Source organism: Leguminivora glycinivorella, chromosome 25 (assembly GCF_023078275.1).
Source record: "Leguminivora glycinivorella isolate SPB_JAAS2020 chromosome 25, LegGlyc_1.1, whole genome shotgun sequence".
Classification (NCBI taxonomy): Eukaryota; Metazoa; Arthropoda; class Insecta; order Lepidoptera; family Tortricidae; genus Leguminivora; species Leguminivora glycinivorella.
Genome location: NC_062995.1, coordinates 4410505 through 4426685, shown reverse-complemented (window position 1 = coordinate 4426685; position 16181 = coordinate 4410505). Strand labels below are relative to the sequence as shown.

At 36.9% G+C, this 16181-nt stretch overlaps 2 protein-coding genes across 2 annotated transcripts in view; both read right to left on the bottom strand.

Moving 5' to 3' along the window:
- Positions 1–1640: 1640 nt before the first annotated feature.
- LOC125239275 lies at positions 1641–1866 on the bottom strand. The gene has a single exon (XM_048146813.1). It carries the CDS (start codon positions 1864–1866, stop codon positions 1672–1674), a length of 195 nt encoding a protein of 64 aa, XP_048002770.1. The 3' UTR covers positions 1641–1671.
- LOC125239273 (zinc finger protein OZF-like) overlaps positions 1641–16181 on the bottom strand; it is an 85173-nt gene continuing 70632 nt past the window's right edge. Inside the window, exon 3 of the mRNA XM_048146811.1 lies at positions 1641–1885. Within this exon, the coding sequence (XP_048002768.1) occupies positions 1842–1885 (44 nt within the window). The 3' untranslated portion in view covers positions 1641–1841. The remainder of the gene's footprint in view (positions 1886–16181) is intronic.

Below are 16181 nucleotides of genomic sequence, written 5' to 3'. Positions count from 1 at the left end.
GCCTTTCGGGTTCTGGTGAAAGTTACTTGCGAATGTTGGATTATGTAGAAATGTGTAGGTATTTTTTAAAACTGCTTTTAATGCTTTAATTATTAGATGGCAACATAAATGAATATACGTATAACGTTAAGGTTTGAGGAGTTTCCTCAATTCCTCATGAATCCGATATTATATTATAAGAAATCGAAGCTTGACAAACTTTGACTTGAAAACTCAATATGCTTAACAAACATAACTAAATAAATAAATGTCACTGTTCTGAACTTAAATGCATGCTTTTCTTGCAAAAATACCAAAGTCACTTATGAGTGTGCCGTTCAGATTTGAGGAGTACGGTTCTGACTATCATCAGCAGTTCCACTGCACCAAATGTCACTGTTCTGGACGCAAGTGCATGCTGTTCTTATAAAAATACCAAAGTCACTATAAGCGTGCCGTTCAGATTTGAGGAGTTCGGTTCTGACCATCAGCAGTTCCACTGTACCAAATGTCACTGTTCTAGACGTAAGCGCATGCTGTTCTTATAAAAATGGCAAAGTCACTATAAGCGTGCCGTTCAGATTTGAGGAGTTCGGTTCTGACCATCATCAGCAATTCCGCTGCACCAAATGTCACTGTTCTGGATGAAAGTGCATGCTGTTCTTATAAAAATACCAAAGTCACTATAAGCGTGCCGTTCAGATTTGAAGAGTTCTATTCTGGCCATCATCAGCAGTTCTACTGCACCAAATGTCACTGTTCCGTACCTAAATGCATGCTGTTCCTTTAAAAACACATAAATCACTATATGTATGCCTTTCAGATTCGAGGAGTTCCCTCGATTTCTCCAGGATCCCATCATCAGAACTGGGTTCTGAGAAAAATGGGACCAATCTGTATGCATATACATTCAATTAAAAAAAAATATTTCAAAATCGGTCCAGTAACGACGGAGATATCGAGGAACAAACATTAAAAAAAATAAAAAAAATAAAAAAATAAAAACATACAGACGACTTGATAACCGTCCTTCTTGAGATATGAGGCGACGGTTAAAAATGGCATATCTTTAAGTAATCAGGTTATTCATCATAGAAATATTGTAAATGGTTAATACCATTACCTACCAAGGATATACACACACTCTTCAGACTAAGAATCGCACCTCCATTTTTTAGCGCCACCTATTAAATAATAGCATAGCTACACTGATAATGCCTACATTTTTTTTAAATGTGGATTGAAGTGATATCATAATATTAAAATATAGAAATATGTCTTCTTCTTATAAAAAATAAAAACACGCAATAATATTTGGGGAAAATATGATTTAGACCACTTCCAGGCTGCGAAACAGCGCCATCTAGTTTTAAGCCTAAAAGGCCCGTACATTTCAGGGGTACGCTTTTTTGTATGGGCTTTGTACGTCCCGTATTATATCGTACTTGGTATTACTAAGAACGAATTAAAGTTTGCGCTAAAAGGGATAAGTTCGCCTTTGTGCTACTAAGTACAAAGGCGAACTTATCCCTTTTAGCCTTCTTCCATTTAACCTTAGAGCAATTAAGAGAACTTAGAGAATTGGATTTTTGATTAAATGATCCATATATCTTCGGCTCATTTAATATGATCTGATGGAACTCCAGTAAAACTCAGAATCATTTAATACAGATGTTATTATAATGTAAAGCATCAGTTGTTACACCACATGCGGCCCCTCCAGCAGCTGCCAGTGCCCTTGCCATAGGAGCGGCAGCACACATTCCTCTCCGCCTGGCCCACCGTCCGCTCACACAAGTGGTCGCACGCCGCCACCCACTCCGAGGGTATGCTGGAAACCAGGACCGCAAATATGGCCAGGATTAGGAGGGACTTGAGGACGGCCATTTTGAAAAGAGGGTTGGACCTGTTGACAAATTAGAGCTTAAAATCAGTCTGAGGAAAGGATAAATACGTTTAACGCGTGATCATGACGACTGGTCTGGCGTAGTTGGTAGTGACCCTGCCTGCTAAGCCGCGGTCCTGGGTTTGAATCCCGGTAAGGGCATTTATATGTGTGACGAACACAGATATTTGTTCCTGAGTCATGGATGTTTTCTATGTATTTATCTACACAAGCTTTGCTTAGTTTGGGGCTAGGTTGATCTGTGTAAGGTTTCCCCCAATATTTATTTATTATGACTAAAGCATATGACACAGTGTGTCATGAACAACTACTAATTAAATGACATATTTAAGGCATCTATATTCTTTTGCCTAAATCAACAACATATTCCTAATCAGTTTGCATACAAAAACATGAATTTAGGACCCGAAATGGTTCGATCACAAAATATTTTTTCTGGCGTACGACTGGGTAGTATTATAGGACCACTACTGCTTCATAGTTTTATTACATGCATTAACATGTAACATGTTAAAATTAAAACATTTTTTGTCCCTACTGTATGTTAAGTTAATATCACTATAATTAATTATCAGTAAAATAACAAGTTATATGTATGCAATTTAAATAAATTACCAATTTGATGTTATACAAACATACCATACCTGTTCAAAGTACGAAGAGTAATTGCGTGAAAATTATAAAAAAATGCGGTTCTTATACTGCACTTTTCATTACCAAACTAGTTTTGAAAATTACATGTTGTACCATAAAAGACACTACAGTAAGCTGTTACTTTAATCTAAAAGCCTAATTTAATACACATTCAGATTACTGAATTAGAGGGCCCAATTTGTTTTAGTGTAAGTGCGTGTTCACATAATCCGATCCGATATCGGATGTCGGACCGATATTCCGTACATTAAAGGCGCCATCTTTGATTTTTGCATTTGAAAATCCTTCTGACATCCGATATCGGATCGGATAACGTGAAAACGGTCTAAGGGTAAGGCCTGAGTGCACGTTCACATCGGGCGTGCGGCGTACATTGTCAAGCAATTGAAATTCATACAAGTCGCCTTACTACGGTCGCCAGTTGTGTTCCTGAGTCTCTTTGAAAGTTCTCCAAAGACACTTTTTTTTGGTCAAACTCGAGTTCTGGTGACTTACAAGGATATTTTTGAGCTGAAGGATGAAATATGGGACGAAGGGTGAAGATAATAACACCACTGTTGTAGGTTAAACGTTAAACAATGAATATTTATTACTAGAATGAAAAGCCTTTTATACTAATTACCATCCTTTGTCTTTGTTAACATATGTTGGTAAAAATAAAATAGTAAATAAATACTTTTTAACCGACTTCTTTATCGAAAATAAAGAAGAAGGAGGTTATATATTCGGGTTCGTGTTTTTTTAGGGTTCCGTAGTCAACTAGGAACCCTTATAGTTTCGCCATGTCTGTCTGTCCGTCCGTCCGTCCGTCCGTCCGCGGATAATCTCAGTGACCGTTAGCACTAGAAAGCTGAAATTTGGTACCAATATGTATATCAATCACGCCGACAAAGTGCAAAACTAAAAAGTGGAAAAAATGTTTCATTAGGGTACCCCCCCCTACACGTAAGTGGGGAGTGTTTTTTTTTTCATCTCAACCCTAACGTGTGATATATTGTTGGATAAGTATTTAAAAATGAACAGGGTTTTACTAAAACTATTTTTTGATAATGCTCATAATTTCGGAAATAGTCGCTCCTAAATTAAAAAAAATGTGCCCCCCCCCTAGTGGGGGCACATTTTTTTTACTTTACATATATCACACATTTTTTTCATATTTTTTTAACTTATGGTTCAAAAGTTAGTACTTTTGAACCATAATTTAAAAAAATATGAAAAAATCACAAAAGTAGAAATTTATAAAGACTTTCTAGGAAAATTATTTTGAACTTGATAGGTTGATAGGCTGAACAGGTTTTGAAAAACATACGGGAAACTACGGAACCCTACACTGAGCGTGGCCCGACACACTCTTAGCCGGTTTATTTTATTTACCGATTACTCCGAGACCCGTGGTCCTATTTCAATAATTATTTTTTGTTGGATTATGCGACGTTCTTGCCAATGTCACTTTTTCCTATTCGCAATTCTGGACAATCTGAATTCTACGCAATTAGTATTTCACCTCATTCGCTATTGTGGACAGTAATTACTTGTGAACAGTGGCGATTCTTCCTGTTCGCAATTCTGCACATTCTGAATTGCACACAATAGGTATTTCGCCTCATTCGCTTCTGTGCACAACCATTATTTGTGTACAGTAGCGATTCTTCCTGTTCGCAATTCTGCACAATCTAAAGTTCCACACAATAGGTATTTCACCTCATTCGCGTCTGTGCACAGCCATTATTTGTGTACAGAATAGTTTCTTCCTATTCGCAATTCTACGCAATCCGAATTCGACGCAATAGGTACGATTATTTCACCTCATTCGTTATTGTGCACAGTCATTATTTGTATACAGTACAGTTTCTTCCTCTTCGCGATTCTACGCAATTCGAATTCCACACAATAGGTATTTCGCCTCATGCGCTATTGTACACTGTCATTATTTGTGTACAGTTTAGTTTCTTCCTATTCTCAATTCTACGCAATCTGAATTTGACCCATTAGTATTTCACCTCATTTGATTTTATACACAGTACAACACTTGTGTAAATTAGCGATTCTTCCTGTTCGCAATTCTACACAATCTCAGGATCCTCAATCCCCTCAAACACGCACAAAGCACGCATAAACGCAGAAAGTGCTTTCCACGGCGCCCTAGCATAGGCAAAGCTCCATATAGCATTATTAATATTAACTATCGTCATACGCACTGTATATATCTTGTAAACAAAATGTTAAAATCGAACTATAGGCCAATGTTTACTAAATAATTACAGATGTAGTGCGAAAAGCTTTTCTTTCGTATTTTTCAGAAAACGTTCGTATTTTTCATGGTATGATAGTTCACATTGTGACATTTGATGAAGTAGAACTGCTGATAATAGATCAGAACGAAACTCCGCTCATGTTAGGAGATTTCTGCGTTTCTATTTGTGCGTGTTTGTGGGGATTGAGGAAGCTGAGATTGTGTAGAATTGTGAACAGGAAGAATCACTAATTTACACAAGTAATGACTGTGTATAAAATCGAATGAGGTGAAATTATGAAATACTAATGGGTCGAATTCAGATTGCATAGAATTGCGAATAGGAAGAAACTATACTGTACACAAATAATGACAGTGCACAATAGCGCATGTGAAATACCTATTGTGTGGAATTCGAATTGCGTAGAATCGCGAAGAGGAAGAAACTATACTGTATACAAATAATGACTGTGCACAATAACGAATGAGGTGAAATACCTATTGCGTCGAATTCGGATTGCGTAGAATTGCGAATAGGAAGAAACTATTCTGTACACAAATAATGGCTGTGCACAGACGCGAATGAGGATAGATACCTATTGTGTGGAACTTAGATTGTGCAGAATTGCGAACAGGAAGAATCGCTACTGTACACAAATAATGGTTGTGCACAGAAGCGAATGAGGCGAAATACCTTTTGTGTGCAATTCAGAATGTGCAGAATTGCGAACAGGAAGAATCGCCACTGTTCACAAGTAATTACTGTCCACAATAGCGAATGAGGTGAAATACTAATTGCGTAGAATTCAGATTGTCCAGAATTGCGAATAGGAAAAAGTGACATTGGCAAGAACGGATTTACCCCAACCAAGGTCTAATTAATCTGGAGCTGCGGGCCGATTTTTGAGTCTCACGCGTTCGAATTCAGAAAATTGTCACTGAAAATAATAAGCAAATCACCGTTTTCAAACGGTATTTTAGTGACAAAATCCCGTATGCGTGATTCAAAAATCGCCCTCCAGTTCTAATGTTGGGATCCATGAACACAAGTGTTGAAGGAACTCCTCAAATTTTAAAGACACATGATGTATGGTGATGTCGACGTTTTCTTGACTAACTTGAGTTTCTCTCGAAAATGAACACTTTCGCAAAGTGGACCTGATAATGATGATTGTTTTGATGATAATGATGAATTGATGATGAATTTCTTAAACAATACATATTGACCGATTACTCCGAAACCCGTAGTCCGATTTAAATACTTAATTCTTCTTTTGTTTGAAAGGAGCTACCTCTAAAGTGGTCCCATATTAATCTGGAGCTATTCTGATGATGGGATCCATGAAGAGTTGAGGAAACTCCTCAATTATTAAAGGGATATGTATGGCGATTTCTGTGTTTTCTTAAGCAACTCGAGCAGTTTCTCTCGAAAACCAGCACTTTTATAAAGTGGACCTGATGATAATGATTGTTTTGATAATAATGACTTTTTATGTGGGGTTTATGCTTTATATGTGATGTGGGACGTTGAATGAAACGACTGTCTCGGAGTATAGAGTTATAATGTCTAGAATAACATATGTAACCTGCTTATATAGTCTAGTTGAGGTGGGGCGTAACACACACTACACCTTCCCTGTTAATGAAAAAAAAGTTTATTTACTACATATAAACTCTTTTTTTTTAACTAAGCAAAAGATAAAATATCTTATACTAGCAAATTATATAAAACATACAAAAAAAAAAACAAAGTAAAAAAATAAAAATATCAAGGAAATTAGGAAATATCAATGATTTTAAAAATTTGAAGTAAATTATTTTTAAAGATGGTTAAAATAGTTAAGTGCCAATATTTATAAATACCAATTATAATATTCAAAGTCATTTGCAACATTTAAATATGTTACAAAAAGAGTTCATACTAAAAAAAAGTACATTAAAAACTCAAAATAAATGTTTTTTTTAATTAATTACACATTTAAAATTACAATTAAAATTCTTAAGTAAATTTTATACCAACGTGGCACGTTGATAACGAAACAGTAAACAAGAGCAAATTATAATGTCTATACTTACATTACATTATACATTTAGAAATATAAAAAATAATATTGTTATTTAGTCAAGTCCTTAATTGTTACATTACATACGTATGTGTTATTAAGTTTCTTTGTCACTGTTCAGTTCGGTACCTTATTATTCTCAAAACTGCGCATTTTTATTTTCATAATTTATATTTCATGACGTCCTTTCATAATAACTTGTATACTTCACTATTTAACGTGCATCTAAAGCGTGCAATACTTGGCAAGGGTACACAACGCATCTTACCTGGTCGGCCGACCTTACTATTATATTTATTTATTTATTTGCTCAGGATACAAGGATATTTATTTTTAAGCGCGCACACATACAACATATACAGGCAGTTCTTTTAACACGTCCTTACATAATAACCTTCCATGTGTCCAAGGATTCTTCACGATTGATGCTCGATCAAATCATGATCAGACCTCCAAGGATTCCCTACCTGCCTTGTATCCTGGCATACCCTTGCTATACCTCATCGTTCATGGCCCCTCTTGGGCAGCCGAAGAGACGATAGGCATATTTATTTTTATCTTCAGTTACACTCATTAAAAAAAAAAAACTTCCAAATACCAGCCACAATTAATCTAACACCATGTAAACTTCAACAAATAAGGATTTCAACAACCCTTGGTTGATCAGACCAGTCGCTCTTTGAAAAACTTATCTGCTTCAGTTTACTCGACTTCCAAAATCTCGTTCACATACTTACTTAAATCCAAAACACAACCCATTCCTTTCTACGTTACCCTTTACAATTACCAACATTAATAAAACCACTAACCAATAAAATCCGTCACAAAATAAAAACAAAGCTTGAACATTCCTATACCTAAATAACAAAAACATTTCATATACCAGTAGTCCATTTTACATCCAATGTAAGTACAATAATTCAACTTCCCTCTTTTAACATTTTACAAAACCATTAAATCTTAAATCTGTTTATTTTCCACATTATAACGTCATTGCCATGATTATTATATTCTTAAATCCGTGTAAACATATTATAGTAAATCCAAGAAAACATCATATGTATATTACCTACCTTACATTAAAGTACATTATTATTTATTACAACATATAGTTCTAAGTACTAATTTTCAATTGAATATGGTCAAAAGTCGGTAAGTTTCTATATTTTCTATATGCAATAATTGTTAAGTTTGAATAAGATAAATTTAAAGTGGTCTAAATTATTGCACAATATATTCATAATGCATTATGTTGAAACTGAAATTTGAGACGTAATAACAGAAGCTACATACCAATTCCTTATACGTGAACACGTGTCGCGAATGACGCGGCCCACCTGTACGTTATGACGAATGTTGTATCCAGGTGCAGAAATTATTTTGTTAAGTTTATAATTTGAATTACAGAATGCAAAGTTGAGATTAAATGATACAATCAATTACTATTATTGAGCTAAAAAAATTTAATTAACACGTGCCATGCTTTTAACCATATTATACACTGTAACTACTATTTCGTCATCAAGTAGCATATTAAGTTTTTAAAAATAACAATACATACTTACTCTAAATGATTGTCCACATTTTTACTACTATCAGTATCTATTCCTAAACAAGACAGAGTTTGAAAGAGAAAAAGAAAAACACACTCACATACAATCAGATAAAGAAATACCTTAGTCGGAAATGTCATTACACTTTGGAAGTAGAACAATCAAAAACACCGAATTACCTAATAACGCAATATTATATTAGTCCACTTATTAATGAGTCCCCATGAATCAAACACACGTAGCCGTACTAGTAGGTCTGGTCTCATAATATCCATCGGACGAACAACACGAAGCAGTTTTATTGAAATAGTTTTTTTTTTTTGTTAATAACAGTTCATTATTCTAAATTAAAATTGTCAATAATTATGAATATTAGATTGTTCTAATTTTACTCTTAAAATTTTTCACCACTTGTCTTCAGCACCCACGTCACGGTTTCACAACGCACTCGAATGTCAGTTGGTCACACTTTTTATCCACGGAGTTTATCTATTTCATAATTGGAAGTGTCTATTTTCACCTTTAGGAGAGGCACACATTTTCTTTTAAAGTTCCGCTATTTCACCTTAACTTCATCGATTTATCGTCCTGCCGATTAATACACTTTCAACGCTCCAAAATGTCAAAAATATTGCACAAAAAAAAATCTTGTTGCTCACTTCACTGGCTGGCGCGGCGCGCCGCCAGTGCAGCACGAGGCCGCACTGGCAGGGTCGCCATGTGATGTGGGACGTTGAATGAAACGACTGTCTCGGAGTATAGAGTTATAATGTCTAGAATAACATATGTAACCTGCTTATATAGTCTAGTTGAGGTGGGGCGTAACACACACTACAAACAATATATTTTGACCGATTACTCCGAAACCCGTGATCCGATTTTCATGATTATTTTTTTGTTCGGAAGGAGCTACTTTGTAGATAACATCAATGCAGGGTTGAGGGAACTCCTTAATTTCGAAAAAAACCCCGACCGCGACATAGAAGACCGATTTTCAATTAACATGGCTAAGTACACTCCCGACTAACTCAGCTTTCAGACGAAAAAAACTAAATCTAAATCGGTTCATCCGTTCGGGAGCTACGATGCCACAGACAGACAGACAAACACACAGACAGACAGACAGACAGACAAACAGACACGTCAAACTTATAAATAACACCCCGTCGTTTTTGCGTCGGAGGTTAAAAATATAACCAACTTCAAAAAGAAAGAAATAAAATATTAGCAGTATTTTAAGTCATAATTATGCGTTACCGACGGATATGTTTGAAGTCGGTGCCAAACCAAATAGTAATATTAGCTTTTTGTCTATAAAGACTGTAAACATAATACCTAACATCTGTACTTTGTTATGTCATAAAAGTGAAAGTAATCATGTAAGTATGTATTTCTTTGTTGCCTTACTTTTTTTACGACTAACTGACTTAGACATACCTAAAAGTAGAAAGTTTTGGCCCTGTGGACAATAGATGTTCTTTGAATTGTTTATTTATAAAAAAAACAAGTAAAAAAGGGGAAAAAGTCAGTTTCCATCGCATATTTGTGTGATATGGATATATTGGATGGTTAGAAAATTAGCAAAAGTACCTACCTAAAAGTAGTATTAACTCTTTAGTGTTTACTTGTTTAGAATAGTAGGTACTAATAGAAGGACAAAAACGCATTGGATTTATGCTATTGCACTTACTAAAAAACATGGCACGGCGTGGCGGCGCCACTAAGTATATTATTCATAATTTCATAGCTCATCGTAAAAGCCAATCCACCGTACAATCAGCAATACTATTCGTTCGGAGCAATCGACTGATCTCTGTTTTTGAATTTAGATATTAGTCTATCGTGGTCATAATGAGATTAGCAAGGTCATACGAAATACATACGTCAAAGTTTGTAAGTGACAGCTATCTCAATCCCAAACTAATCGCTAACATAGAGTTGGCCCAAAATCATGGTATTCTTCATAATTTGCCTTGGCACCGACTTCAAACATATCCGTCGGTAACGCACATACTTAAAATACTGATAATATTTTATTTCTTCCTTTTTGAAGTCGGTTGTATTTTTTTTTTTTTTTAATCAGGTTAAAAAGAAATGCCTTTGTATTGGATTTTAAAGGGCACCGCGATTATTATTGAAGCGTAAAAATAAATATAATAATTAATTGTCCATCTGATCAGGGTACGTAGCCGAATGGCACAAACGCTCACGAAACGCTCACGAAACGCTCACGAAACGAAACGCTCGTAGATATATATGTCTATCGCTCTTGCGTATTGGCGCGACAGTGCCAGACTACCTTTCGCGGCGTTTCGTTTTCGTTTCGCGTTGTAGAAATGGCATTCGGCCACGGGGCCAGCTGTGTTCGTCAAACTTATAACCCCGTTGTTTTTGCGTCGGGGGTTAAAAAAAACAAATATCAGGGTAACAATATTTTATTAAAGAAATCTCATCATCAACATCATCTCATCATTAGCCTAAGGGTCGTTGCACCACATCATGCCCCGCCAGCAGAAATAAATAGCCAGTCAAACAAGGCTGTCTCTAGAAAGTCTCGAATCTCGGATTTTATAATTAAGATAATGAACTAGTGTGTTAAAATAGTACAGTGTAATGTACTGTAACCTCGCTCACCTTACTTATTTACTTACATGACTAATCGACGGTATGACTAACCCCTTTAAATATACCCCGTAAATTTGGCCTTGTGATCGTCCAGTGTGAGTATGTAGAACCCTTCGATGTGAACCGCGATAACACAGATCCTTTAATGAGTATCAGCTGTATTTTTGACTAATATTTAAATTTTTATTTATTTATATTTTAAAGAAGAATAAAGGTTATTGTAGCATAATAAGGTAGTGTTATAGAAGAGTATTTTATCAGATTTAGGCCTAGAAAGTTATGTGTGAGAAAATTAATGACGTATGAAGAAATTTTTAGAATAGAAGTTAGTGAGTGAAACATACATGAAATAAATAATAAAAAATATTTTGGTAATCATCGGCTACGACCTATTAATGGATTCGAGTTGCAGGACTGCCTTACGATGCCGTATGAATCCCTTAATCTTAATCAAACTGCTTTATTGAGAGTCCTATGCCAAGCCAGAAGGGCTATCTATCTACGAACTAACCCCCTTTTTTATTTTGTTTAATTTTTTTCCTAGCTAAACCCCCCTTTTCCCCAATACTGAGAATAGACCATAACTTCTCGATTTTTCTAATGTTGTAACGAAACACCGAGCAGTCGCTAACTTTTATGAGAACTAAGTAAGTCTACTAACTCTTCTAAGCTTTTGACTTTCCATCAGTGGACGGCGCTCGCATGCCACTGGACCCTATAACAAACAAATCCTTTTATTCTAAAGACAGTTTGTTTCCCTAGCCAACTTGATAAGATTTACCTTGCAAAACCAGTTAGCAACACTTAGCATCCCGTCGATACAACAAAAGATCAGAAATTGCTACCATAATTATTAATTTCACTCAGATAAATTGAGTAATAAGAGATTTTATAAATTACCAGTTTTACCACATATTTTAAAATAGTAAACACCACATTTAAAGTCCATTTTAACCATATAAATACACATTGACCAATTATAGATTAAGACCAATCATAAAAGAACCCTACTTTCATAGAAATAGTGTGTGACGCTACGTTAGGCACTGGTCCCACCGCGAGCTAGTAAGCTATGAGCTACGACTATAAAAACGAACAAAAGATCATCACTACCGTGTAAATAAAAGAGACACGGCGATGTTTATAGTTACTCGCCCAGCGGTGAGCTATCAAAATCGCCGTGTCTCTTTTATGTGCACGGGGATGCTTATCTTTTGTTAGTTTTTATAGCCGATAGCTCATAGCTTACTAGCTCGCAGTGGGACCAGTGCCTTAACCCTATCGTTTTCCCTACTCTAGCATATCTAAAACACAGACCATCACTTACCATAGATCTAATGTTCATAATATGCACAAGTGTATCCCTACCATAAGCTGTACAGTTCAGCCAGCGAAGCTGAGATAAGCAACCTATAGGCTTGTGTCGGTCTGACTCCCCCTCTGCTTTTGCCCGCAGGCTAGGGTAGCAGAGAGTAGATCGCCCTATCCGTGTGTATATCCAGTATTCTAGGACACACCAGTACCAGCCACATGGAAGACCCAGCTGCGATCAAACTTTACTTAGACATGGATCGATCACAACCGAAATCCCCACGACCAACACCAATATGAACCAGAGCACCGAGTAAATAATTATATTTATATATAGGACCCCAGCCTCAAATACTGCCGACTTCAGTGAGTAAGGATTACTCCTAATGTCTTTCGTCAATCGTGAAAGTCCTCACTTCCATCTAACAGTTGGACTCTTTGAGGCCGGTGAGAAAATACGCCTTTTGTAAGTATAAATAAAGGCGCCCAAGCCTCCACTTGGAACAAAAAGACTCCTAATCGCCTTATGTTTAACACCGCAAAGTATAAAGCGCTTAGCCGGACAACAGTCTGTCACAAACAATGATCTGGCTTATAACTCTCATAAAAATAGAAAATTACTAAGTTCAATTTTACTGACCAACTAAACAAACGAATGAAGTTTCCTTTACGTGCTATAATCTAAGCTTAGTTTTGCAAGAATTACTCCCTACAAAACCAAACACAGACTTATCTCCAAGGACCAGCCATACATCGACCCAGTCTTTGTATTGCTTGACAGCACTTATGAAACAAAGCACAGAAAACTTCTCTACACTTCAATTAAAACGTAACACTACACTATAAATAATAATACTAAAATAACCCCACAACTGACGGTAAAGTAATTCCACCACGGGTCCAAGTTCAACTGTACGACGATATTGTCCCCGCACAATCAAACACAGACACAATTTCAAAGTTTACAATCACTTAAAATAATTTCCAAGTAAAAACAAACAGAGAAACAATAACAGAACAACTTCACTCACCAGTATAACACACGAAAGCCAGGGACACTGTTAGTCTTGTAGATATTGTAAGAATGACCCACGTCGGCTCGCTCCGACCCTTTTATAGATTCTAATTGAGACATACCTGGGACATAACTGGGACATACCTGGGACGTAACTGGGACATACTTGGGACATAATTGGGACTTGGGACATGATTGGGACACAATTGGGACATAATTGGGACATAATTGGGACACAACTGGGACATAACTGGGAGACAACTGGGACATAACTGGGATATACCTGGGACATATTGGGACACAACTGGTACATAATTGGGACATACCTGGGACATAATTGTGACTTGTGACATAATTGGGACATAATTGGGACACAACTGGGACATAACTGGGACATACCTGGGACATAATTGGGACTTGGGACATAATTGGGACTCATATAAGAAATAGATCATAAGTGCTTTGTTTACTAAGTCATATGCCCTACGCAATAAAGTTCACAATCAACGCACAGTTGTTTACTTATCAACAGGTGCAGATTGCACGTGTTTTAGAGAGAGACGGAGTTATTGATATAGCTACCTATCTAATCCAGTATAACAACACAACATACAATCACGCCTGTATCCCATAAAGGGGTAGGCAGAGCATATGAACTACTCAAGTTTCAGTGCCACTCTTGGCAAACAGGGGTTGAAAGAAAACGAAAATTGTGACATTGCAGTGACAGGTTGCCAGCCTCTCGTTATTATTTTTTGTAAGTAATTCGCAATGAAATATCTCATTTGTTACTTAATGTTACATTAAATGAAATGATATACTCAGGGAGTATAAACAGCATTAGCTATCACCAATCTTTTCCGACTTGTAATTGGAACCAAGAATTGTCAATGTCAACAATCGGTCCATGTGAACACAGTTTGCAAATAAGCTCTTTCCAATAAGTTGTGCATCGAATAATAGTGAATTTTATGAGTGATGACGCTACTAAGGTTCGTTCTCAAAAAAGTGGCACCGTCAGGGTAAAGTGAATGAAAAAAAATGTAAATGGTTTTTTGTACCTTTTTGGATTTAAATATGTTTTTGAGTGCATCAATGATACGGAATTTGCGGGAGGGAACGAAATAGTCGTAAAAACGTAGAACTTATAGCGAGTTGAAATTTTAGACATACAGGAGAAAGTGAATAGACAGGGTAGCAGGGAAAACGTGGCAGGATAAAGAGAGTTTGAATAAAAAAACAAGTTTACCACTAATAATTCAACGTATATCGACTATTATGATTTCGTTGGGATTCAATTTTTTTTCTTTAAGTAGAAACAAAAGCAAAAAAAAGTATTTTTTTAAACAATATCCATTATTTTTTATTCAAAACAGTTGAAGTACAGTAAGTGATATCTGATTATTATTTTCAGTCACGATGCCTGCAGTGTTTGACTGGTAGAGAATGCCTTAAGGCATTATGTACACCATTTTGTACTTTTTTATGTGCAATAAAGAATAAATAAATAAGTACCTACAATCACAATCTTGTAAAACAACAAAGCACATATCATGATTCACAATGTGAGTTGTACTTGTGCATGTAATGCCTGCAATGGCTGCCCCAGTGGAAGAGTTGGTTCGTCTCCTTGATGTCTCCTTGGTAACAGATATCGAGATAATGAGGTCAGTATTTAAAATGAGGGCCACTCTAGGGCCGGACGGTGTGCCTTTTGGCTCTTTAAACATCTTAGAAGTAGATTACGTGGCCACATTGACGACTGCCTCCGAGAGGGTATAAATTCTCGTTGGAAGGTGGGCAGACTGTGCCTTTCGAAAAAAGGATAGTCCAGCTGACTGTCCCTTAGGATACCGTCCCATTGCCCTCCTAGATGAAACTGGCACGATGTTGAGCGCATCATCGTAAGTCTCATCTACTGCTGTGCACGCATTTTGAAAGACACGTGCCCAAACATCAGAGATCGGGTTCTGGGAGGAGCGATAGACGCAATTGATGCGCTGCATAAATACAGCGGTCTGGTAGCAGAGACTTTTCTCTGCTACCAGCCTTTAGCTCCCTGCCTTTGCAGGGAGCTATCGCAGTATCTCTTGACATTGCCAATTACTTCGGCTTTCTTCCTTATGTGGTAATAAAATAGGCGCATTGCTTCCACGATGCGCCTTTCTATTTGAAGATCATCATTCACCATAGGGCATTACCTTGCAGATAGAGTACTGCTCAATGAATCAGGAGGAAGATGCCTAGAAAGACGAATGGAGTGTGGTGTTCCTACCGGCTGCGCCATATAAACGTATAGGGACAGGTCAATGAGACTACGTGCTCAAATCAAGACTGACTTCTTTATTCTTCTTCTTACCCACATGCATATTCATAATAATCATAACCTACCCACAGTTTTCCACAGGGGTCGGTACTAGGCGCCTGCTCTGGAGCATTGGCTTTGACTTGGCTATCAGAGTAGTCCAACTTCTCCGCATGATCACCATTTGTTATGCCGATGACACAATAGTAGCCGTGAGGGGAAGAAAGTACCAGGATAATAAGGAGAGCCACAGTGGCAACTGAGCTCACAGTTAGGCGCATTAATTTGTTTGGGCTTGCGGTGTTACTTGCCACGACCGATGACGTGGTTTTCGAAGGAAAGGTTGGCTTCTGCCCGAAGAAAGTGATTGCTGCCGACCTAGCCAAAATGATAATCGTTGACGCTATACGCCGATCGAAATGCAATCTGGTTCTGTAATGCCTATATGCAAGAGCGATAGGGATGTTGCCTTGCCTATTGGCGGTGAGGCGGTCCCTCTTACGCCCCAAATTAAGTACTTGGGCTTAAATTCAAACC